At 43.3% G+C, this 26,353-nt stretch overlaps 1 protein-coding gene across 1 annotated transcript in view; it reads left to right on the top strand.

Moving 5' to 3' along the window:
* foxp4 (forkhead box P4) overlaps positions 1 to 26,353 on the top strand; it is a gene marked incomplete at its 3' end in the record, with an annotated part of 124,784 nt that overhangs the window by 49,310 nt on the left and 49,121 nt on the right. The window contains 1 exon segment of the mRNA XM_079218389.1: positions 24,089 to 24,259. Coding sequence (XP_079074515.1) covers positions 24,089 to 24,259 — 171 coding nt within the window.

Below are 26,353 nucleotides of genomic sequence, written 5' to 3'. Positions count from 1 at the left end.
TCTGTGTTCCCTCAGTCTCTTCATTACATCCAAGCTGTCATCACAGTTTTTCTCCAACATTTGCTACCTCTCCTCAGGCCCCATTTCAATAGGAATCATTTATTCTATTTGACTGAAATGACAAGACTCAATGCAAGGCCAATCAGTAGTTGTATTTTTTTGTCAGTTTTTTTTTAAAGTCAAAAAGAAATTTGATAATAAAAATAATAAGATAACATTTACTGTAGTGCATTCACTCATATTACTAATAATTCTGATGTGTGACTTTCCTGTGCTTTTACTCTTTCAAATAATTCTAATCAATGTTATTATTTTTTTGTTCAGTCCATTTTGTGACAATGACGAGGAACAAAAAAACAAACAGATTTCTACTATTTTGAGTATGCAACTTTCCTTTGAAGAACAATCTTAATCTTAATGGAGGAAGAATAGTTATATTTTATTCAAGGACTGAGGGCATTTATTAGCAGCTTTAAAGGCATGGTTTGTTGGATTAGCAGACACCACAATGCCCATTTGCCCAGTGAAGGTCAGCGATGCCGTATGCAACCTGTATGCAACTTCTGCTGCTGCAAGCTTCCATTGTCTAAAGGTCAGTCAGGAACAGTGCCTCAGCCGCGGAAAGTAGTCAGCATAAATGACGGAGGGGACTGAGGGAGGAACGAAGGACTAAAGTAAAAAAAGAGGACAGGAGGGAGGGTGAGTGGCAATGAAACCCTGGCATGCTTTGTGGTGTCAGGCAGGCGTACGGCTTCTGGGGGCTTTGTGAAAAGTTTGCCTGCAAAACTTTGCTGAAGGCTGGGTTTGGTTTGAGCAGCTCCCCCAGGGGTTTGCTCTGAGAGTGGGTGGAGGGAGGAGGAGAAAGAGGTGGGAAGGGAAGTTGGAAAGCAAAGCAGCCGAGGAGAGGGGAGCCGAGCACAGAGAGCAGGCATGCCGTCACAGTTGTCCGTTGTTACGGCGCAGGCCCTTAGTCGCTGATCTAAGAAACACAACTCCTGGCTCACGCCCCCTCCTGACCCCCACACACCCCACACCCTTTTCCCCTCACCCTATTCCTCCCCCCTCTCTTTCCCTCCATCCTTCTCCTTGCCGCTTTACCACCCTGTCTATCTCTCTCTCAGCTTTCGACAGCTCTGCGCTCTGGTTTGAGCGCTGGTTATTAACATACAGTCTGCATTAGTGGAACAGTGGCTGTGCCTATTTGCTGGTAATGAGGATAGGGGGCCTGTGCTGTATAGTAACTTGTTTGACCTTTAGTGGACGGGGTCGAGTTCATCCCGAGGAGGTGTAATTCTCTCCCTCCTCAGCCCAAACACATGACGCCACCCCTAAGGGTTGAAGGAGGGGGGAGGAGGAGGGCGAGCGGACCGAGGTGGCCCGCTTCATCCCACATTTGAATCTCTCTTCCCCTTCTCTGCTCTCTCCTTCCTCTCCCTCGTCCCTTCTCTTCCCACAGGGTTAATTGAAGGGGAAATTGATAGTTCTGTGCGGTAATTGTGGCTTTGAGAATTCTCCGTCTCCCACGGAGAAAGATGAGGGCAGCTGTACCAAAGACAGGATGGTGTGGTGTAAGAGAAAAAGAGAGAGAGAGAGAGAACTGGGGAGTGAGGCAGATGGAGGAGCAAATAAAAAAGCCCCCCCCCCCCCTCCCTGCACCCCTGGGCGTGGGGGTTTGATTGGTTGATGAGGGAGCGTGTTGATTGGCTGATGACGAGCAGAGATTTCTGCGTAACTTTACCAGCCGGGCGCTAATAATCATTCAATTCATTATCCAATCAGAGCGACTCACCATACTGCTCTGTATCCGCACTGATTCTCCTTTTAATTCTCCCTTTGAACCCCCTCCCTCCCTCTCCATTCCTCCCATACCTCCCCGAGGAGTCGGGGATGGACAGATGAGTGGAGCGCACTGTATCTGTTCGGTTCTGCTCTGCTGCTCGCTGAAGTAGGGAGAGACAAACTTATATTCTACTGATGCCAGTGCTGAATGGACTCTCTGCCTCCCTCTCTCCTTCAAGAGGGGCTTTTCTTTCCCAGGGGCAGAGCTTTATAATTAGTCTTCTTCCAGAAATAGAAAACTAGTTTTCTGAGGTGAAGTCACCCTCTGATGATGTAGTTTTTAAAGCTGCACATTTGAATTGATACAGCACGAAGTAAAATCTATTACACGTCTATATCACCACAACCACCTGCCATGTCGTCTCTTTGGGAAAAAGTATTACCAAAATGAAATGACATTTTGTTCCTGTAGTAACAGCAGGTCTTGTTTTAGCTCCTGGCTTAGTTGTTTAGTCTCAGCTCAGACCACCCCAAGGCTGTCACCCAGGCAACGTGTGTGCCCGTGTTGTCTTTTATATTTGATTTTCTTCAACGTGTACTAAAACTTGTCAATGTATAAATGTCTCCCTCTGACTTTATCTCTGCCACTGGTTCATGTGTTGTTCTGCCCTGTCCCTCCCACCTTACTCCCCTCTGCCTCTCCTCACCTCTCTCCTTCCCTCTCCGTTCGCTTCCTCTGTCCGTTAATGAGAATGTGTTAACGAGAAAAAAGATCTATTGGGTATAGCGCAATTTATCAGAAAAGCAGAGGTTTGGAAGAAAAAAAGGGTGGCGGGCCCTTCAAAGAAGTCCTATTCTTGTGGTTGTGAATGTTAGATGAGACAGTGAAAAGTTCCCCCTCTAACGTCATGGTGTCTGAACAGAAGAGAACAGAACCGTTCTAATCATGCCGCGCAGAAAAAAATGACTTCCAACCCGATTTAATTAACTGATAAGAAACGGCTTCAAATTAATTTTTCAAGGATGTAAGATTTTGATTAAGAAACTCCTAAAAGAAATAGACGAATAATCATTTTTTTAATCAACTTACTCAAATGGTAACTGGTTAATATGATAATTCTAGCAATTAGGGCAAATATTGTCGAGCAGCAGTTTCTATGCATCCTGTTAAAGGAATTATAATATCTTTACATCTAATTATCATGGTTATTTAATTTTTTTGAATGGCTACCTCTCAATTTTACCATCCGTTTTTTCATCTGCCATTATAGGGATAATGAAATGAGAAGTTGGAAAGTGTAATAAGATGAAACTTTTATAAGGGCCAACCTGAATGGGCTTTTCGCGCTCCGTGATTGGATAGATATTTAGGCAAAGGGAAAGGGGAGTTGTTCCGAATGACATTATTTTTGCTGGTTTTACATGCGAAGCTGAGATAGATCTTTAGATGTTTGATTCTTTTATTTCGTCAGCAGATTAAAGTAGCTAATAGCTCCTGGCTTCTCTGTGTGCCTCCTCTTATTCATTAGGGGGTAGGCCCGGCATGAATATGCTCACCGTTCCTAATCCACCGAGTTTGAAATCATCTATTCAGTTAGAAGAGAGAAAAAAAAACAGATTCAGCTTTGATTGGAGGAATGATTGGGCTGTTCATCTGCTAGTGGCCATGAAATGTGGATATAAATGTGTGTGTGTGCGTGCGTGTGTGTGTGTTGGCCTGATTGGACAGGTATTGTAGTGGAGGTGAAGAGGGGCCAGTTGAAGAGCGAGGGGATGAACAGAAAGAGCTGGCGGGGGGTCTGGGGCTTCAGAGGCAGAGCGACAGAGTTCCTTACTTCAAAAAAGCCTTACAGCCTGGACAAACGCTAACCCCGCTCACATACCACTGCATCGCACACACGACTCCACACTCTCATACAGCGGCTCTTTGCCTCTCATGAGATGAATATCCATCCCCTCTCACACTCTTTTTTCTCAGAGCCTCTGCTGTATCCCTCGCTCCCCGCACGCTGAACATCAGTGGAGTCGTGCGTTCAGAGGGAAATATTGACAAAGCGCTTGGAGAGATGGAATGGTTCCTTTAATTATATGCTGCTCTTATGATGCATGGTGTTTCTGTCTGGCTGCTTCCACACACCAGCACACACATACACACACACAGAGACAAATTGCACATGCACACTGATCCGCTGAATAGGTATTCTTGGCACAAACCCACTGTATTGAGCGAACATATTCAATTAGCAAAACGCATTAGCAAAACTTGGCATTTGTTGTTGTTTTTCTCCGCCCTCCATGCTCGGAATTAATGGTTTTGATATGGTAATTAGCGGGTAATTTAATTTCAAAAGGCCTCAATTAACAGCAGCGTTGTGGACACGAGGAAGTTAAGCAGCGTAATCTAATTTGCATTAGTAACGAGCAGGGAGTAATTAGTCTCTAATTAGCCACTTCAGACAGCACTTGTGTTTACTTTCCTAATGAAGTGGAGGGTCTTTTTTTTTTTTTTTACACAGGGAAGCCTGTGTGTGTGTGTGTGTGTGTGTGTGTGTGTGTGTGTGTGTGTGTGTGTGTGTGTGTGTGTGTGTGTGTGTGTGTGTGTGTGTGTGTGTGTGGTTTGGGGAGTGGTGTTGCTGGCACCAGAGGGAGAATGGCATATGGCTTACAGTTTGGCTCCAGTTACACACATGGGCACCCTCAACACGCACATACACACAAACACACGCTGACACACAAACAAACACAAATGAACACACATCGAGGTCAGACCCTGCTGTCTTATGTGATTTGGCGCGCACTCACAGTAGTTTTCAATTCATTGAAACATCTCCATGAGCTCACTTACACATGCCACAAGGGACTGATCGTGTGTGTTTGAGGGGTTTTATCTCCATTGTGTTTCCCCTGGTATTATTTTTTTGTGTTGCAATAACTTGCAATATTTTCACATTTCCTTTTTTTGTGTATGCAGGCACTTGCTTTCCAGATTACATTTTTTTTTTTTACATTTTGGAAAGTAGGAACCGTTGTGTGTGTGAGTGATGACGTTACAAACCGTGGTTGCTGGCCGGTCTAATGCAGGGTTTATTTCTGGGATATGGTTGCCTGTGTTGACAACGTAGCAAAACAGAAAAAGAAAGACAGACAGACAGATGGATCGATGGATAAACAGACAGCACGCAGTTCCTTTCCTCGCTATCATTTACACGTTCTGGAAAATATATCCTAACCAACACTCAAGGAAAATAGTGGCCAAATCACATCAGCTTTTTTTCTGGGATGACCGTTCCAACAGTTGAAACTTTTCCATTTGCAGCCGTGTCAAAAACAAGTTGAAAACAACAGGCTTCCTCCTGGGCTTTTTTTTGGGAAGGGAGATGGGGTGGAAGGGTTGCAGGGGGAGCAGCGTAGGGCTTAAGGGGGGGGGGGGGACAAGCAGCTGCCCTATTAGCCCAAATCTGTTGTTCAGAGGAGGTGGGAGGAGGGTGGAGCAGCACCACTGAATTTCCACAAAGGAAAGCACACACTGTTTTCTTCACTTTGTGTGCAAAGAAGGCTCAGTTCTCAAATTGTGCCACACATTAACGTATTTTTAACCCCCAACATCTCTTCGGGTGTAGATCTTGTCTTATTTTTTACCCATAATCCAGTGCAAAGTAGAGAGGAGACCATGGGGACCCCATTAACTGACAGCCCCTCTGATGGGAAGGCATTTTTCTAAAGGCCTTTCCCCAACCTTCCCTGGGAATAATAAGAGAGGTCAGAAAGTTGGGTGACTTCCTGCTGCAAAGAGTGGGGTCAGAGCGCCGGTTGGCAGTAGTAGTCAGTACTCAGCGGACAGGACTTGGAACACACACAGACACACACGCACTGAATGAACGGCAACCAATAGCGTAGAACTTGTGTGATTTACACACACCGAGAGCAGAAGCTGGAAAGAATTCAATAAATATAATGAATGAAGTCGCTACAGTGATTATGAGCCTGTTTCCAACACTGACCTCTATACCCAGATGCACATACACACAGATTTATAGGCACAAACAGCTACACATATGCACGTACACACACAAACACTCACACGTACACAGCCATAAATAGGCAACTGATTTACAAATGAGCTGACCTGTGTGTTGGCCTTGCTCACACCCCCGCCTGGATGCATAAATCACAATGGACATGCATATGCATGAGCATCTGAGGAGGTGGGATAAGTGTGTGTGTATGTGTGTGTGTGTGAGTACCAACCAGCAGAAGAGTTTGTATCGATCATTGAGGCTTAGTTAAGTGCCTTTTATTTCATTGAGTTAAAGTTAAGGACCGTGGACGGGCCTTTCTCTCCATGCGTGTTGCTTTTGAATGGCAAGAAAGAAAGAAAGAAAAAAGAGGAGAATGGGCTCTTAACTGTTCTTTTTTCCCTCTTTTTTAGTGGCATCCAGGGATAGCACATCACATTAATGGAACCTAGATGACATTTCACGTCTCTTCTCTCTCAGCAAGAAGTGGTTTTGGTGTTGGACCTTTGCCTGATGTGTGTGTGTATGATGTGAGCTGCTTTAACCTCCTCTTGTTTTATGGACTTATACATGGCTCTGGATCTCACTGCTGCTAGATTAATTTACACACCACTCACACATGCTTGCCAAATCTCCTTCTGTCTCTCTCTCTCTCTCTCTCTCTCTCTCTCTCTCTCTCTCTCTCTCTCTCTCTCTCTCTCTTATTCTCTCTCTCCTTCTCTCTGAAGACAGAGCAGAACTTGCCTGGTGAGGTAAATAAATTACTTCCATCGATTGCTGTAGTTGAAGAGTGACTTTATCACAGTTTGACTTGTCCAGATACAGATCAGCGTGTGACAGCGTGTTTTTTTTTGTATGTGCCACTGTGTCTGTAGGTGTGTGTTTACATGCATTTGTGTGTGTGTGGTGTGTGTGTGTGTGTGTGTGTGTGTGTGTGTGTGTGTGTGTGTGTGTGTGTGTGTGTGTGTGTGTGTGTGGGCTTCGAAAATCTGTGTAAAATTCACCTGATGGGTATCTCTATTATATATTAAAAGCTATTGCAAGAGCTGGTGGGGTGTGTGTGTGTGTGTGTGTGTGTGTGTGTGTGTGTGTGTGTGTGTGTGTGTGTGTGTGTGTGTGTGTGTGTGTGTGTGTGTGTGTGTGTGTGTGTGTGTGTGTGTGTGTGTGTTTCAGAGGCCACCATATATATTAAAAAGCAGGTTGGTATTCATATTTTAAGATCTTACAGCCCACCTTATGGCCAGGTGGGTTGTTGGCTGATTGAGTTTATCTCACTTGTTGATATCCAGACACTGATTGGAGCTGCAGATAGATGACTTAATGATACCTACCTCTAATTCTATATTTTTTATCTACATCGCTGTGTGCACAAAGCAATTTGTGTAAAAACTTTCGCCACACCTTAACCTCCATGCCCCAGATGTCATGGAAAGAGGTTAAAAGTTCACTAAAAGCATCCAAGTGCAGAGGCTGTGTGTTTCTATGCACGTGTGTTTCAGTGTGTGTAGCAGTCTGGGACACATGCTGTTTTAATAGACGCTGTGCTGACGTTACTGCAGGGGCCAAGAAGTCACCGTTAAAAAGAAAGGATTTGGAAAAAGAGCGAGAAAAGGCCTCATCTGTTTGCATTAAACAGTGGAATAACTGACCAGTGAAGGAGCAAATGAGCGGCAGACGGCTAAAAGATATCTGCTTTCTGGCTTTGTCTCTCGCTTCAGATTTCCTTCCCTCATTCCCCTCATTTTAATCGACCTAGATCGCTCAATATCCTCCTTTTGTTTTGTATCTCTGGTTTAATCCCATATATTTTACTTTCCCCTCTGCATTTAAATAAATGAATAGCATTTGCTTTTGTCTTTGACTGTCTTTGCATCAACTAATTAGCTCTATTTTAGTTCTGTTACAGTAACTACTATTTTTTTCTATTAAAATATAAAGACATTCCAAAAGAAAAGTATCACAAAATCATACAGATTTAATGAGGAACAAAAAACACTAAGCAGGAAAATGTTTTTATTTGTTTGTTTTGTTTTTAATTTATACTTAAACACTAGTCCTCATGGTTTATTCTGACCTCTCTGCCTGTCATCGACACTAACAGGTTCTTTTCTGCATCAGATGCTCCTGATTTGAGAATTAATTAGGCATCGTGGTGGCGTCAGGGTTGGGATTTTAGGTTTGTTCGCTAGCTATTTTAGTAGCTAATTACTGAGGGGGAGAGTGTTAATTGGAATTCTCTTAGATAATATGAACTCCTCTTCCCCTTTTCTCCTCCGCCTCCACTAGAGTTTAATAGAAAACCACAGCACTTAATAGACCTCTCCCTCACTGTCTCTGCGTTTCTTTCCTATATTTTGTATTTTGATGTTTCTGACTCAGCTAGCTTCGAGCTCAGCTGATGCATTTGGGGACAGAAGATGTCAGTGGTCATGTTGGCGTGGTGTGAGCTGTACTTAGATGAAGTGACATGTAGTAATCCTCTCAGACTTCATCAGGATATCGACTCCTTTTCTCTCCCTGACTAGCGTCCTTTTACCTCTCACGGGGCACAACATTACAGAGACACAGAGCTCAGCGACATATCATAAATGGAGAAATAAGCAAAAGATTGTACATTTTAAATGGAGATAAAAAGAGCTGTAGTTCACAGAAAGATCCTCACAAATGCATGATTAATGTTGCATTGCATTTATAGTCTTTGAAAAATAAGTAATGAAAAACATAAATTTGATAAAACCTATCTTAAGGGCTTGCTTAATCTTTTTTTTTATTCATGTATTTTATGCTTAACTTGTGTTGCACTGATAATGAACAAAACTGGCCTAACCTGCATTTTGACTTCACACTTTCCCCATAGCCTAGGGGGCTGAAATGCTAATTCAGTGGTGCGCAAGTAGGGGGATAAAAACACAAAAAGTGATTTTAATTTTAAGGAATGTTTGAAATGAAACAATAGTTGCATTTGGATGTTGTTATAATTGGAGCAAATGGCTGACTAGATAAACAGACTTTGGTTGCTGGCGTAGCACACACTTGGGGGTCTTTCCATATCTGTGCTGTGTTTAAAAATTAAAACCAGCATAAAGCAGAGAGGGAGCTAAATTAATATACAGTGAGAGAAGACTAATCAGAGATCTGTGGTTTCATTGTAATTCCTCCGTCGTCTTAAACTGTGACAAAAACATTATTTAACATCTTTACCTCGGCTTCAGCCACTCAGAAAGGCTCGGCACACACACACAGAAGACCTTACAGTATTTTAATATCACTGCTTGTATATTCTAATCCTGACACCACTTGAAATATAATTCCTTCTTCTATTTTAAATCACGGATGTGAAATTGCATTAAGGCTAGAGTGTGTGGGCATGAAAGCAGGGATGTTAAATGGACATATGAATGCAGGGATGAATCCTAACCTATTAAGTACTTTCCTTATTATTTCTGAAAGTGGAGCGTGATAATTAGTTTGGTAGAAATCCTATAGCGGGGTGGAGGTATGGTCTCAATAGTTGAGCCAAATTAATTTTTTCTGTCACCTTGAGCATATGTTCCTCTTAATAGGTTTAATTTATTTCACGGTGATTATCTTCATTCTTCTTTTTTTTTTACCACTTGACTGTGATGCATATATTCACTGAAAAACCCCCACTTCAACCCGTACACGTGAATGGTATATTCATACCTAAATATGATTGAGAGCCGCACAGCGTCATTACAGCTTGGCTCCGTGAGTCTGTGATCTGAGAGATGGCACTGTGCCGTTTTCCCAGGGGTCCCTGCTGCTGCGGCCCAGTTGTCATGTGATCCATTTGTCTGTCTAAGAGCTCTGTTTTTCTCAGGAGTCACTCCAAGTCTTTTTAGTCCTAAAAGTTAACAATCATTCCTGATGTTAAATCCATCAGGAACCTCCATGTGCCACGAGGTCGCTTTAATAATCTCCCCTGTGTGTGTGTGTGTGTGTGTGTGTGTGTGTGTGTGTGCTGAGGGTAGGTTGGACCATGGGAAAGTGGAATACCTGAGCAGATTAGAGATCCCAGAGGACACTTTTGCATGGGACAATATTCAAAAACTAATTTCTTGTAAATTCAAGCACATTGAATGTAACACCCAAGACAAACTGGGACTTTTTCTATGTAAAAGAACACATGTCACTATGAGTGTGTTTAGTTTTCAGCATGCCTGTGCATAAGTGTGTGTGTGTGTGTGCTTCCCCCCCACCACCACAATATGTTTGGTTTGTTTTTGATCTAGCAGGGATCACTCTAGTTGCCCTGTCTGGTCTCAACTTACAATGGTAAATTACACCCAATCACTGAAATTGCATCCTAAAGAGAGAGAGAGAGAGAGAGTGTGTGTGTGTGTGTGTGTGTGTGTGTGTGTGTGTGTGTGTGTGTGTGTGTGTGTGTGTTTGTGTGCTCTCCATTGTTGACGTCATCTCACAGAGATGTACTTGATGTCAACTTTGATTAGGCAGAATGAAGTCCAACTGTTTTTGTGTTTTCGTCATTTAGGGGAAGTCAATTGAAAATGCAGCTGTTTTGTGTATGTGTGTGTGTCTGTAGTCAAGCATCACACGAGTTTGCTTGTGTGTGCGTGTTGGCGGAAATTGCTGTGTTGTGTGTGGCGGTGAGTGCGTAAGAGTGGTTGTCAGATGGTAAGCAGTAGAGACTCGGTGCGTGGCGAAGCTGATGGGCAAAGTCTCGGTTTTCATTTGAGCAGCTACAGTAAGGGAAGCTTGATGGGACAAAACTCAGACAGAGAAGCTGTAGTCTGCCAATTAGTTCAGCAGATGTCAGTTATTGTTGGATTAGGATTATGGCAATAACTGCAATTGGCCAACGGTTATGAACGTGTGTGTGTGTGTGTGTGTGTGTGTGTGTGTGTGTGTGTGTGTGTGTGTGTGAACTAACTCCACTATGATAGATTTTAAACAATCTTCATTTGGGACTCGCTCCTTTCTTTATTACTCTTCTGGCACCTGCGATGTTTTTCAGAACCCTGTCTCTCTCTCTCTCTCTCTTTCTGTGTAGTTTTTTAGCATTTTGGAAATGTAAACACTTCCAAAATACATCCAGATGTTTCCAGCTGTGCTCCGCCACCACTAACACTCGGCAGGGAGTGTGTGTGTGTGTGTGTGTGTGTGTGTGTGTGTGTGTGTGTGTGTGTGTGTGTGTGTGTGTGTGTGTCTTAACGACTAAACTATTCACTCACTGACAGATAAAATGATTGCATGATTGTGACGAATATCTCTGCTTCTTTGTGTGAGGAGGTTTTCCAATATGGAGTGTGTGTGTGTGTGTGTGTGTGTGTGTGTGTGTGTGTGTGTGTGTGTGTGTGTGTGTGTGTGTGTGTGTGTGTGTGTGTGTTCATAAGACTGTTGTAGTTGCTAAAAGCTGCTGCAGGCTAACATTGATTAAAGGTGCTATTACATGCAGGAAAGTCAAAACTGATGCAGTGTGACAAAGACCCTGATTTCATAAATAACATTGACCTTATTGCCCCATTATCTTGTCTCCTCCCCTCTCACTCTTCTCAACACACACACACATACACACAGACACAGACACACACACACACACACACACACACACACATAAAGCAAGACTAGCATTTTTATGGCAAAGCTCCATTTAGATTTGCCATTACAAGAGATTGGACTGAGTTCAACCACTTTGTGTAGGCAAAGTTGAGAAGGGACTAATTGTGAGGTGAATGGTGTTACTGTCTGTTTACAAAATGTCCTTTCAAACATGTACGCACACATACACACAATTACTTTTAATTAGCAGTTGCACTTAACTTCCATTATTATGATATTGCCAATATTATTTTCTCTTTCACTTTCACACTAGCTCCCATACACGCACATTGTTCAACATGTGAACACATTTAAATGTCAGCCTCATGCTGTTTTAGATAGTGTGTGTGTGTGTGTGTGTGTGTGTGTGTGTGTGTGTGTGTGTGTGTGTGAGAGCGTGTATTTGTTTATGCACCATGGCCATGCTGAAACCGGGCTCCTTGGGGAGTAATTACAGATGAGGTTTTCTGGCCATTTTCTCTCATTAGTATGAATATGGAGAGAACCTTAGTTCAGCGTGCACAGACACACACACACACACACACACACACACACACACACACACAAAACACACACACTGAGGCTGTGTGCAAGGCAGAAGTCCAGACATGTGCGCAGTGCTGATGCCATGACTTTAGTCTGGAGGTACGTGGTGCACTTCTTTTGCCACAAGTCTATTTCAGCCTCTGCTTTTCTGTATACATACACACCGTGTGTTTGCGTGTGTTTGTGTGTGTTTCTCCCGTTCGACAGCATCTGGCCGAAAAGGCTCAGTCCTTCAATTCAAACTGCAGGTTGTTTGTTTGGGTTTGCCCTTACAAACACACCATTAGGCCTGTCCTCTGTACCGAGGACTATTCTGGTCCTTGGCCTCAGTTTAGCTCAGGCCTGCTGCCTGGCTCACTGGAGGTCCCTGCAGGCAAACCTCAGTCCTACCAGAACCCAGGAAGATCCGAACCACAGCGCACCGCCCAGCCACCACATAGAAACTCTAGCCTGCTTCAACCAGGCCGGCTCCACAGCAAACCTTAAATGTCAGCTGGATGGTTTTAGTGTGTGTGTATCCAACAACTTGTCTTTTGTGTCAAACCATCAGGATGCAACAAGTCCACCTTTTCTGCAAACAAACAGGTATGAACAAGAAAAAGGCCCGAGTCTTTTTGTCGACTGACACTCAGTCAGCCAGTGAAAAAAGGATTTGGGAATGAGAGATGAAAAGAGAGGAAAAGAAAGAAAGAGAGAGGCGGAGGCGGCAGGGAGAGAAAGAAAACAACAAAGCTGGTTAGGACAAAAGCAGTATTGTATCATTGAAATGACTTTTGAGTTGAAAGCCTTAAAAGTCCTCCCCAGAGCCAGGTCATAAAGCCCAGAAACGGGATTTGGCTGCAGAAGCCAGAGCCGGACAGGCCTGGCAGTCGAGCCCAGAGAGCTTCCAGTAACAGGAGATGTAAAAATCAATTTGCCGTGAAAAAGGTAAACAATCGGAAATGACAAATATGCAGGTTCTTTCCATTGCTCTTTCTTCGTCTCTTGCTATTTTCACTGTTATTAAAGAAGACAAATGCAGGGGCGAGGAGAATGACTAGTCAGGAGTCATGCGGTTAGGGATCCCAGCAATGTTCAAGGGGAGGGGAGAGAGAGGGAACGTTTTTTTTCTCAGTTTTTCACTACCTGAAACAGTCAAACCGGACTTTTACAGTCAGCACTTGAAACACATACACTTCATATTACTATAAATGTTGCCAACACACGCAAATGCCCACATGAGGACAAGTCAGCACTCCTGATTAAAGATGTGGAGGTCAATGCAACCATGTGGATGGAGAAACGATTGAGGGACAGAGGGGATGACAGAGAGAGAGAGATTGAGGAGAGAAGGAGGCTGAATCCTCAGGGGCCTATTTGGTGGTTAGAGGCCCTCGGCGGCCCCAGCGGAGACCTCCATTAGTGGAACGATCCAAGCCTGGGGGAGCCGGTGTGGTGACGGTCCTTCAAGGCAGGGGCCAGTCTGTTTAGCAGTAGTTTGTCTGCATTGCTCATAGCATTGATCCAGTGTTGAGCTGCAGCCATAGGAAAGCTCTTTGCTGCTGAATAGGCCGAGCAGCAGTTTATTGATAAAGCAGAGTGGACCAATGGAGCCCTGTGCACCCTGTTGGTCATTTGGTTAAGACAGACAGAACTTACTCAATACACACACCCCACGGCTACCTTATGGTATGTTAAACCCGGCCCTGTATGTGTCCGTGTGAGCGCAGTTGCACATCTATACGTGCATGTGCGTGCAACGATTTGTGTCTTACAGAATCTAATCCTCTTTGCTTTCTTCACTCGTCTATCGCAGATGAACAGATCTGCAGTGACTGGCTGGGAAAAATAATGAAAGGGGGGGAAAAGACCAAGCGAGAAAACAAACATGTTTCCCAGGCCCCAATTAGCCCACTTTTATTGCCCCTAGATAGCTCTCTCCCACCCTCCTCACTCGCCCCCTTCACTCTCTGAAGTCTGCTTCCACAAAATGCTTCACATCACTGGAGTGCTTAAACATCAGCAACAAAAACAGGTGGCCAGGGGACACAGTGGCAGGGGAGAGAGGCAGGCAAAAAGAGGGACAAGTGCCACTTTTGTCCATCAATGTATTTACTTAAATCTGTGTTTTAAACTTAGCACGCACTGACAAGGATTCTGTTACGTGTATGTGTGTGTGTGTGTGTGTGTGTGTGTGTGTGTGTGTGTGTGTGTGTGTGTGTGTGTGTGTGTGTGTTGAAGCATCAAGAGTTTTTCTACCATCTACTCCACACATCTGTGTGTGTGTCAGCTGCACTGTGGGACATGTGTGTTTTGTGGTTGTTGTGTTTGTACAACATCAGTCGTTGAACGCTCACAAACAAAACAGTTTGAACTCGCTGTGCAGAAGCCATCAATTCTTAATAAGATAATGACATGTTAACATACTCAGAGCAGCAGCTCTGTTTACAGATGAAAAACAAACCACAAACAAGACACAGACATGCAGAGCACTTTCATTTTTTTTCCCTCATATATACTTTCTTCCCGCTACTCCCCTCCCCTTTGGCCAAAGGTTAGTGAGAATAACAGGTGGGGAACATCTTGATGATGTGTGTGTGTCTGCCTGATAGACACACACATATTCAGTAATGAGTCAGGTGCTATAATATGGCTGCCGACCAGATTCCCTAATAAGAGAAGAATGTTGTCCATGGCATCCAGAGTTTTCCACTGGAATCACACATTCATCCAGCCTGTTTCCTGCCCTGGGGTCTTCCTCTCGGCATGAACACATGACGAGAGGGAACCCTCTGTCTCCCTCTCCCTCTCTGCCCGGACTGCCATTGTCCCCTTGTGTCCCCCCCCACCCCTTCTCACCACTTCCTTTTTCTCATCCTTTTCATCACTCTTTCTACCCCCTCCATCACTCGCGATCAGTTAATGTGTGGCTATTGGATTGGTCTTTTCTTTCCCTCTGTTGGATTTTGCTAGTCTGGTTCTGGAGTGACATAAGCACATGACTCACAAAGTGAGTCAGACCAATTCAGGCTCATTGCTGAGGAAATGGTGCTGGATTAGCGGGAGAGGTGTCGTTCTCGGACTGGTACAGGAAGGCACACACTCTCTCTCACTTGCGAACACACACACACACACACACACACACACACACACAGCTAAATAAAAAAAGAAAAAAACATCCGTGGTTCTCTGAATTTCCAAATTACTGGAACTCTTCGTCTAGCTGTGGAGCAACTTTAAACAAACCAAGACAGAAGTTTAAAATTCACATTAAAATACTTTAACCTTGAAATCTCCCCTTGCCAAGGCATCAGCTCTCTCTTTTTTTCATCTGTTAAATGTTTGAGTGTTTGATAGTTTGAGGTCTATAGCAGAACCCGCCCGGGAATTAATGTCATTCATATGCCCTGCGGAAATTACTTTTGAAATGCATATAATCTAAAACATGCAAATGAGGCTGACTTTGTGCACCCTGTTTAATATGAATTATCATTTTCTGAATACCTATTATTACTGCGTACATTTCTCCAATTATATTGTTCTTTTTTTGTCACTTTTGCATAAGGACGCACATGTGCACATCAGGAACACCAGAAACGCGCTCACACGCACTTCCACGGTGACATGCGTGTGCGTGCAGGCGCACTCATACACACGCAGCAGAATGTCTTTGTGATGGGTGTATTTTAATGAGGAGTAATAAGGATGGTAATGACCCAGTCCACTTCTCTCTCTCACTCACTCTCAGTCTTTGTTACTCTATGCCTTTCTCATCCACTGCCTGGCACACAGCTGTTAGTTTACATGAAGACAAAAATAGGAAGGAGTAAGAGTAAGAGTTTAAAAAAAGAAAAAGAAAAAGCACAACTAATTCTTCTGTCTTTCGCAGATTCTGCACAAATTTACCACTCAGAAAATCCTGAAACAGCAAATGAAAATAACAAGGCAGGAAATACAAGTGTTGCTCCTCCAGTTTTCATTAGCTAACTGAAATATTGATGCGTGATAAAAGTGAACAGTGCATGTTTAGTTTGTCTTTTCCTTTTCTCTTTTGGTGATAAAGCACTGTTATTAATGTTCTTGTCCAAGAGGCAGACATTTTTTTGCTCTTTTCTTCTAATTTGAAATGAAGGCATCCCTTTTTCTAACGAAATACTCTATTAATTTATTTATACTGCGCCATAAATTATTCTATTAATATTAGCATGTTCCAAATTAATATGACTTCTCTCAATGTTCCTTCAACTTCTATTAATTAGCATGCTTGTCACTATAACAAAGATTTTTCTTTCTCTGATAAATTATAAAAGAGACATTTTTTAATACAATGAGAACCGCCTGAGAAAGTATTAATATTTTAGTTGCGGCCTGTAAGACAAAAGTAAGGAGAAAAGAGCAAGAGGAACTGAAAACTAACAATTACATGGAATACATTATAGATTGTCACTGGCGTGCAACAGTGTTGACTTTTATTTAGCTTTTTTTAAAGAAGAAGTGTGTGTGTGTGTGTGTGTGTGTGTGTGTGTGTGTGTGTGTGTGTGTGTGTGTGTGTGTGTGTGTGTGTGTGTGTGTGTGTGTGTGTGTGTTTGTGTGCGCAAGCACGCATACTAAATGGGGGATATCATCTTGTTTTAGCACTTTTGGATAGGATGTGAATTAATTACCTCTGTAACAGCTTGGACCAAGTTCAAAAGTACTAAAATTCAATTAATTTGAAAAGTGGACATGCTATCATTTTCTCTGCATGTCTCCTTTAAAGTCTGGCCTGTTTTTACTGTGGACTTATTCAATTATATTTGATTAAACTCGCTCTGATCCAATCTATTAATTAACTAGGAAATGCAAAGTGCCCGACTTGAAAGTCGATGTATAAAATTGTATCATGTCCACTTTGATATTTATTTATTTATATTTTTATACCACTTTTTTTAAATCCATTATAACCCTTTATTATTGTAAGTCACTGTTGCTCATTTTCAGGTAATATTAAATCTATTCACTTTATCATTCTTGTAATGCAAATTTTGATCATAAATGAAATGATGTCTCACCTAAAGGCAAAATATACTTCCTCTTTCGATTTTTGCTGTCTTTTCACGCAATAAAGTACAAATTATCCTTTCTCATTAAAGTTAAGAAGTTAGTAACTTGCTGAAGGTGGAGAATATTAGTGTCAGGAATGGAGGAATTTCTTGTTTGAATGATAGGTTCTCGTAATATGAATTGAAGAATAGTCCACTTTTTTTTAACGAGACTGAGCATTCATGTATTATTTGAAAGGTCACACTATCAGACTTGAGAAGGCTCACAGACTGAGGGCTGAAATTGTGTTTGCTGTGTGTGCATTTTATGAATTCTTGTCACCTATGTCAAGCTAGTTTCCAATACATGGGGGACTGATGAGGGTCAAGTCGATCAAATTCATCGCATATCCTCTTCATGACGCACAAATAAGAACATTAAATCTTAATGTACTTAAGTCTCAGTTTACTCATCTATTTCACCGTAATGCCATTTGTCAATTTCCCTCCAGATACCCGTACATGTGTTTCTCTCAAAAAATGTCTTCCATCTCCCTTCCCCCCTCACGGTGAAGGTCATTCTAATAAAGAGCTCTCGTAGGACAGAGCTGCTAATTGCTCCGCGGTGCTCTAGCTGGTTTCAGATCCAAATAAAGGCACGTTGTCTTTTTCCAAGCTCCTCTCCCTCTTGGCCTCCATTCCTCCACCTCCCCTCTTCACCTCTGTTCCACCATGTTAAATACAATCAGAGTATTAGTGGTGCGGACTGTCATAACCGGACCTCAGCCTCCATTACCTCTCCGGACAGAGGGGAGAGATGAAGGGAAAAGCAGGGATTTTTCATCCTCATGATCACAGGATGATTTTCCAACCGGCACACGGGAACGCACACATGCGCAAGCTTTACCTCTTTTGGAATTTACAACCCGTGATTTTAGGCTCAGATAAATGAGGTGTGCATGAAGTCCGCTCCTTCTACAAATATTTGTGTGTGATGTGAGCGTGTGTGTGTGTGTGTATCTTTGTGTCTATCACCAGTATTTCGAACAGACAGCAGTCTGCAAGCTGGTAAATCACTTACTGCACTCTAAAGGAAGGGTCGAGGTAAAGGCAGGAGTGTATGTTTGCCCCGGTCATACACACATACGGAGCGATCTCATCGGTGCGGAATGTGCTGTGTGTTTACCTATGGCTCCAGAACCCACCTGACCAAGGGAGGCTAATCTTTATGGGCTCTGTAAACAGGGACTTTGTCTTCAGAGAACTGCAGGCGGGCAAGCAGACACACAATTCACACATGGACGCGTGCACAGACATACACTCCAGAGAGGAGGGGGAATGAACATATATGGTAGGTTACATACTGTACAGCCAATACATAGAAAAGCACGTGCAGAGGCTACAAGCACACACAAACACTCACTTAAATGTTCAGACAAACTGAACGCCATATGTCAGACAGTCTTGCAGAAGTATAGAAGAATTCCCTGTGTTTATATAGCAGAGAATTTTCTTATCATCTGCAGTCTGAGCCCCTCTCTTCTTCTCTCCACTCCCCAACAACAGCACTGGCTTCTTCATTAGTCAGCTGCACAGCACGCTGGAGGTCAGGCTATAGGCCAGGGCTTCTAGCTTCTCTCATGGTTGATGATGCTCTTTGAAGCCAGCAAGCAAGTGAGCCAGCCAGTAGTAGATATTGGCCCACATCTGACTGACTATCTGTCTGTGGGATAATGGACTTCACCTGTTAGCACTGGAGTATGGCCAAGGCAGCCGCAGACTAGCATTAGCCCTTTGCTGTTAGCCAACCTGTTAGCGCTGGCTGGCAGCCAGAGTAGCCTGGAGCAGAGCTGCTGTTAGTGGCTAGCTTTAGCTCTGTGTGGAAGACGACTGCTCCGGTATAGTACCCTGCTGCAAATATGACTAGCATATAGCAACGGCCAGATGTTGAGGGAACAACCAAACTTGGACAGGGAAGTGATGGAAAAAGAATTTGTGCAGTATGTTGTGTCTTTGTGTGTGTGCTCGCTTGTGTGAGAATATGTGTGTGTGTGATTTCTTTAGCTTTCGCCTGACCTCATTCTCTTTTATGGAAGCTAATACACGTCAGCTCAGAAATGCCACGCAGATATCCCTCCTATCCCTCCTATCCCTCTTCCTCTCCTTCTCCACTTGGTCAGAGAAGACATCTGAAACATATAATATACCCCTCAGTGTGGCTGTTACATGTTGTGTGTTTGAACCACAGATCTCCAATTTATTTTAATGTTTGCGTTTAAAAAAAAGTGTTCATATTAAATTAAATGCATAATTTGTTTTAGCTATTCTCTGAAAATGTTGCTATGAAAGTCTTTAAAGATTCATGATTTGCAAATTGAAGACTTTAAGGAACCAAGTAGTGGGGAAAATCCTTTTGAAACCGCTGGATTGCAGTGATGTAAGCACTGAAGATTCACTTCATGAACTGAATTGTGAACTGTCTGACAGTAATTCACTGAAATGCATTTAGGGTGATGCTGTTCACGGAATCAACATGTATTGACACGCACTAAGGTAGCCTCATTAGTGAGATATTTGAATATCTGCTTGCATGGAAAGATATATATATATATATATACATATATGTGCAGGGCTGTGGTGGAAACTCTGCCTTGAAACTTTGATGATACAAGAACATCTTGTCTCTCCCATTGTCACTGCTGCAGAATCCCTACTGAAACGTTAATAACACAACCCGTGTTTACTTGTTTCTTTTTTTCTTCTCACACACCACATAAATATTTATGTTTTTATTTTTTTCCATTTGTTCAGAGTTTATCTCAATGGAAATTGAAGGAGTGATTAATGGAGACATAGGAGCACAGACCTGATAGTTAGATTTGTTTTGGGGTTAAAGCATATTCCCTTGTCACGATTTATTTAGAGGTGGAGTCTTGGGTGAAAGTGTGAGAACATGGGTTTGTATGTGTTTACTAAATTATTAACTGTATGTGTATGTCAGTGTTCAGTGGTCAAAGCATTAAATAACAGCTGAGACTCTTTGTGATGCTTTCAAGAGACAAATCCTGAACAGCTCCACTGATGGTAAAACGGATATTTTGTGGACACAATGACAGTAACCAGGGTCATTTTTTCTCACGTGTTTCTTTGTTCATAACTGTCAATTATAAAAATCCCCTTTGGGTATAACAACCAAATATTTTATGAATACACACAGACATTCTTTGTCAACAGAGGCTCCTCCAAATTCTGTTTCCTGATTACAAAACAGGTTAGAGCTCCAGTTCCTCACATTTCTATCTCCGGGAAGAGTGTTTCTCTTGTTCACAAGTATTGATTGAACTATCAGAGATCATAGAAGTAACCTATGTGGATTCTATTTCAGGGTGAAAACTTTAATGTTTTCCAGGGCTGAACCTGCCAATAGTTACCAGGCATAACCAGAGGGAGAAAGACAGCATGCAGAGAGTAGGGGAAAGACAGATAATTCAAGAGTCAGATGAAAGTAGAAGATAGATGATGGAGTGTAGATACCGGTACAAACAATTTTTCCCCTTACCGCCCTCCCTCTTCCTCCCTCCTACCCTTTCTCTCCCTCCCACCCTTATTCCCTCAGTTCTTTGCCTAATAAGCAGCGTTCCTGCGAGCTGATGCAAGGCGGAGGAAACAGAACAGGCGTTCTGGGACTGCTGGAAATATTCCCTCATGAGGCATAACATGATAAAGACTTATTATCTCACTAAGCTGCTGTAAACACAGATGCACACACAAATACACACTGTACACAACTCCCTCTCACACAGACAAACACACATTCGCAGAGGGTGAAACTGGTCCGGCTTTACGGTTCTGACGAGCTGTGACCAGGAGGAATCTGACAGAGCCAATCCCTCCAACAAAGCCTGAGAGTCAGCCGTTGTGAGCCAGCTCACTGGGCATTTGGCTTGGCTTGTTTGAACTCCACACACACACCCAAAGCAGTGGGAAGGAACAGAGGGAGTTCTAATTATTATTAGTGCTAAATTTTCGGGAACATCTGAACAAGCCTACGTGTCGAAACAGGACTCATCCCAGCTCCTCTCCGCGCATCAATCACACCAGACACACATATAAACACATGCACTGAGTGTTGGCTATGAGCTAATCTATTACAGTACAAAGGTAGGTGTCAGCCTCTTAGACAAACACACATACGTATACACCGGAGTCATCAGAAACATGTTGAGTCCCATTTCCCTTCTTCTCTTCTCCATCCCAATTAGAAGGCAAAGGAGGCCTTTTATTTCCCTCTCCTCCAAACACATTCTTTATCTCTCTGATCTGCGCCCCTCCCTCCTTCGCTCGGTCCCCTCGGGGTACTGGGAATATCTCTCCCAACACACTCTCAGGTCAGGGGTTCAGCTGGAGGGGGTCTGAGCATGTAGAGAAAGCAAGAAAGCGAGTAAGAGACACTGAAAGAGTGAGTAGCGGGTTGAGGCAGGCCTCTGCACGGGCAGCTCCTCTTCACTGCCAGAAACACTTAAACTTAAAGCACTGTGTGTGTGTATCATAGCCCTAATCAGAGACTCCAGGGTAGATTTATGCCCCTGCCTTTTTCCCGACCTCCATTACACCCGCTTATATACACCCATTACAGGATATGACAGAGTACACACCCTTTAGAAGAGCATACCACACTGCCCGCGTGTTTGTGTGTGTGTGTGTGTGTGAGAGAGAGAGAGAGAGGGCTTGCGCTCATGTCTTTACATACTCCCCACTTTCCCATTAGGTCCTTGTCCACCTGCGAGCTCTATCTCTCTGTCTGTCTTTATCTCTCTTCCCTTCATTGCTAATAAGGTCAATGAGGAAAAGTTAAAAGCAGATGGGTGTACAGTACATTACAGCCCAGCGCAGTATAGTGTGGGCTAGATAGCGAGGCGATGATTCATGCTTAGTGAGACGTGTGATGATGCGAAGAGTTTCTACTGCAGTGGAAAGCCAGTGGACTGTGCGGCAGGATCTGTTGATCACTGAACACTATGCCTTACTTCATAATATTACCTCAGGGAGCAGTTTGACCAAGCAGAGGTCTGGATGAAGGCGGGAGGAGTCGGAAGGAAGGAAGGAGAATCAAGACGTTGGTGTTGGGAAGAGGAGGGAGGTTAGAGATTCAGTCGCTAACTCTATTGTCACAATAACGCTCGACTTCTCAGTCATAACTTCATAGGCGGTTGGGTGCCAGGAGGAAAAATACCGCAGTGTGATTTGTGGTTTTTCAAATGGTGTTACTCGTTAAGGAGGAATAGTGAAATATGTCTGTTGGCAAGGTTTAGTTCAACCAAAACATTTGACAAAAGCAATCTCACCACTTTTTTGCCACCTGAACTTTTACAAGGGTGAAAACAAACAAAGATATTTTATCATGTATTCTCAGCGGTATCAAGCTATATTGATTTTGTGGGCCTTGAGAAAGCCACCTCTGAAACTTCTAACACTCGGCCGATACAATACAAAGATAGTGAAAGGAATTTGGTTTGTGCTGCTCAAAATATCTATTTTTTTTAGGATTATACATGGACCTTACTGAGTATTTTGTGAAAGGACCAATTGCGGAAGAATTTTTAAATGTTTTTTTTTTCATTGCATTGGCTTGCACAAACCATTTTCGGTTCATCTCTATTGTATCAATACACCAGCAGAACATCCAGTCGGGGTAAACTGAAACTTTGGAAAATAAAATAATCTGCATGGTTAGAGAGCAATATATTTTGAGGGATTTGGGTTAACTGATCCTTTAAATATAGTGAGGTGGATGAGCACACCCACCAGCTCATCCACCTGCATACACTTGTATCCCCCACACACACACACACACACACACACACACACACACACACACACACACACACACACACACACACACACACACACACACACACACACAGGTCCCTGTCCCTCAGCAAGCATCTGGCAGCATTCCATTAACAGAGCCACCAGCGTTTTTTCACAACCTCACCTGCTGTCAGTCTCAGAAAAAAATACACACACACACACACACACAGAGAGAGAGAGAGAGAGAGAGAGCTTCACCTGCTATTGCCTCAAAGTTAGATTCTCTCATGAAATGCCTTTTATTGTTTCCCCAGAAGGCATGGGTTGTACGCTTCTGAAAAACGCACACATACACACACACGCGCACACAGTCGCACACAGACGGCGGCGGGTACAATGCCTCGATGGCGTTTTGTGTACGCACCCTGGTTAGCAGAAATAAAAGCATTAGAACTTTCCCTTAAAAACTATGCGCTTGTGTGTGTGTGTGTGTGTGTGTGTGTGTGTGTGTGTGTGTGTGTTTGTGTGTGTCGTGCGTGCCTGCGTGCGTTAATTTCTAAAACTGGATGAGGCAGAAAGACGAGATTGAGCTTGTCATTAGGAGTTCACAGCCTGCGTGCTTGTATGAGGGTTTGTTTTGTTTTGTGTTAGCTGCCTTGTGTGTGTTCTTCACGCGCCTATGTGTGTGTCTCGGCGTCACCTCTCTCCCACGCTCGAGCTCCTAACGATGGCAAATGCGCCTGTGTGTTTGCAAGGCCTTGTTTCTCAAAAACAACAACACATCCAGGAACGGCTCGTTTTGTCGGGTTTTGTGGAAGGAACAAGCTCTAATTAGAGAGGCCCTATGAAGGTGCATCAAACGGATCTTTCTCAAAGACCAACCTGCTCATGGCTCTCGCACAGCGCACACATGCCACCTCTGATTATTGGAGAAATGTCTGTGTTATTTAACTGTATAGCAGAGTATTAACAGCCTTGTCAGTTTAGATTTGCTGCACGTCTGATCCTAATCCATGCGTACGCTCCTAGACACCCATTTACGTACAGACAAAAAGTGTCTGCCTCAGGTGTTGCTTTGTGGCCACTTGGGTATGTGTGCGTGTGTGTGTGTGTGCGTGTGTGTGTGGGAGGGTGGTTCATGACCAAAAGCCCTTTTCACAAAGTACACGTGCACACACACGTGCACATAAAAACACACAATTCACTTGTCTATCTCTGCGTGTGTTTACTTTAGGTTCCTGCCTTGTTTGTTCACTCAGATGGGAGCAGGCGTTCTGCTCAAACTGCACAGGTCACATTTGTTCAATCTGTCTGTTGTTTTGCCCCTCCGACCCCCACCTCCCTCCTTCCTCTCAGGTGCCAGTGATGATGGTGGAATCAGCCTCTGAGACCATTCGAACGACACCGTCCAACCAGAACGGAGTCAGCAGCCAATCAGATGGAGGGGGCGGTAGAGAGGGCGGTTCTAACGGAGACACCAACGGAGAGATCAGCCCAGTCGACTTACTGCACCTGCAGCAGCAACAGGTGTGTGTGTGTGTGTGTGTGTGTGTGTGTGTGTGTGTGTGTGTGTGTGTGTGTGTGTGTGTGTGTGTGTGTGTGTGGGACATTATGTTTACATATCTACCTGTATGTATATACATATGCTCGTAAGACTTGTTTTCAAACACCTCCCACTTGTGCAACTCATGTGCATATGTACGGTTGTCTGGAACAGCATGTACACACCAGGCTGTTACATAATGTACAGATGTGACAACACATAGTCAGCCAGACTCTGGTAATTGTCAGCCTTGCTTGTGTGAACAGTGAAACGCTCTGACAGGTTGGCTTGTAGGTGCTTTAATTATACACCGTTCATAATGTGTGAACTAATTCAACTGGGACAAAGTCCACTATAATAATTCATACGCAGGAGGTTCTCATTGATATACTATTACACGTTGCTGGTTAAGAAAATATAAATCTAACCTCTGTAGGGGAGAGGAGCCATTTTGTCCCGTCGTGGGGATCACACATACACTTGTACATTCTCACAATGTAAACACACACTCGATATAGGACTCAGATGCTCAAGGAGTGTGTGTGGCAGTCTTTTTTCTTTTCTTTCTTACTGATCCATGAAGTGGTGTTTGTGTGTGTTTGACACGTCACTGTGTAGTGTCTCCAGTTATGCTATTTATCCTGCCTCCTGTGCATCAGCACACACACGTCACTGTGTCAAATAGAATTTTCAAACTTCTTGGATGAAAAACTACATTTCTATTTCTCATTCCACAAAAAGTCCACATACCTCTTTTCGGATTGCTCTCCAAGGTACCCAAGCCTTCACAAAAAGTATACAACCAGACAGATAGTTTTAAGATTTTTAATTTTTTTTATCCAGAGGTCTCTACATTAGTCATTTGTCCTTAACCGCACAAGATGTCCGCTGAGTGTTGTCATCTAATGATGGAAACTCACTGATTCATGTTTTTGTCATTAATGTGGCATTTGCTGCAATTGTTGAAGATATTAGGATCAAAGAAGTTGTCCTATTCACTCCATGCACTGGCCGTATAGCAAGTCTAACTCTCTTCCTTGCTGTGTGTGTTTGTGTAAGTGTCCGCCCATCACAGAGGTTCAGTGTGAGTTCTGGGCTCTCCGACACCAGCTGAGTTTCTAGTTGAGGAAACCCAGGGGGAAAAACCAGGGTTTCCTCAATGCTGCTAAAATTATTCCCCTTAATTATAATGATGAAGCCTTAGGTGAATGAAGAACACTCAAGGCCCTTCACTTCTGTCCTGCTCTCCCTCCTCCTTCCCCTGACTGCATCCTCACCCTGCTTCCTCAGCAACCTTCATCCGAGGACACACACAGCCACGCACAAATGCACACACATAAACACCAAACCTGTAGCTCATACAAAGCAGGTCTTTATTCTCTCGGACGTGTCTCTGCTCTCTATGTTTTTGCACCTGTGTGTGTGTATATATATATGTGTGTGTGTGTGTGTGCGCGCGCTGGTATTTCCTCTCTTGAGCGGGTTACCAACCACAAACATACCTCGCTTTCTCTTTCCATCTTTTTCTATTCCTCTCTCTCACTGTACTTCTTTTTCCTTCTATCCGCTGTGGACCATGAAAGACAAGCACAACCTTTCCTCCAGATCCCAGCCCTCACCTCACAAAAAATATCACATCCACATATGTGACAGTAAATACACAGCAGTGTATTGTAGAAATTCTCTATTTAGAGCTTTCTGTTAAGGTCAATTTGCAGAGATTGGTGGGTCTACACTACAGATATTGTTTTCCATTAAGCCTATGGCTGTTTTACGGTACAGTTAAGTGGTCAGTATATGATCCGAAATCAATGTGACTGTACTCTTCATTCTTTATTATCACCCTTTATTTTCTCCTTGGTTTTATATTCCCGCAATGTATGTATTGTTGTTCATGCTAGTTGGTAAGTTAAATTAGAGCTTGACCAGTTTTGAATTTTATTATATTTGTTCAGGTAAATGCCCTGGCAGGCATACATCTCCTTTTCTGAAACCCTCAAATTATTCCAACACACTTTTAAATTAAACCCAGTTTTGGTGTTATAATGCTGGTTGATCATAGAGGCTGTATTCTTTGC

The sequence above is a fragment of the Taurulus bubalis genome (genome assembly GCF_910589615.1).
Source record: "Taurulus bubalis genome assembly, chromosome: 5".
Taxonomy (NCBI): domain Eukaryota; kingdom Metazoa; phylum Chordata; class Actinopteri; order Perciformes; family Cottidae; genus Taurulus; species Taurulus bubalis.
This window is presented reverse-complemented; position numbering and strand designations above follow the sequence as displayed.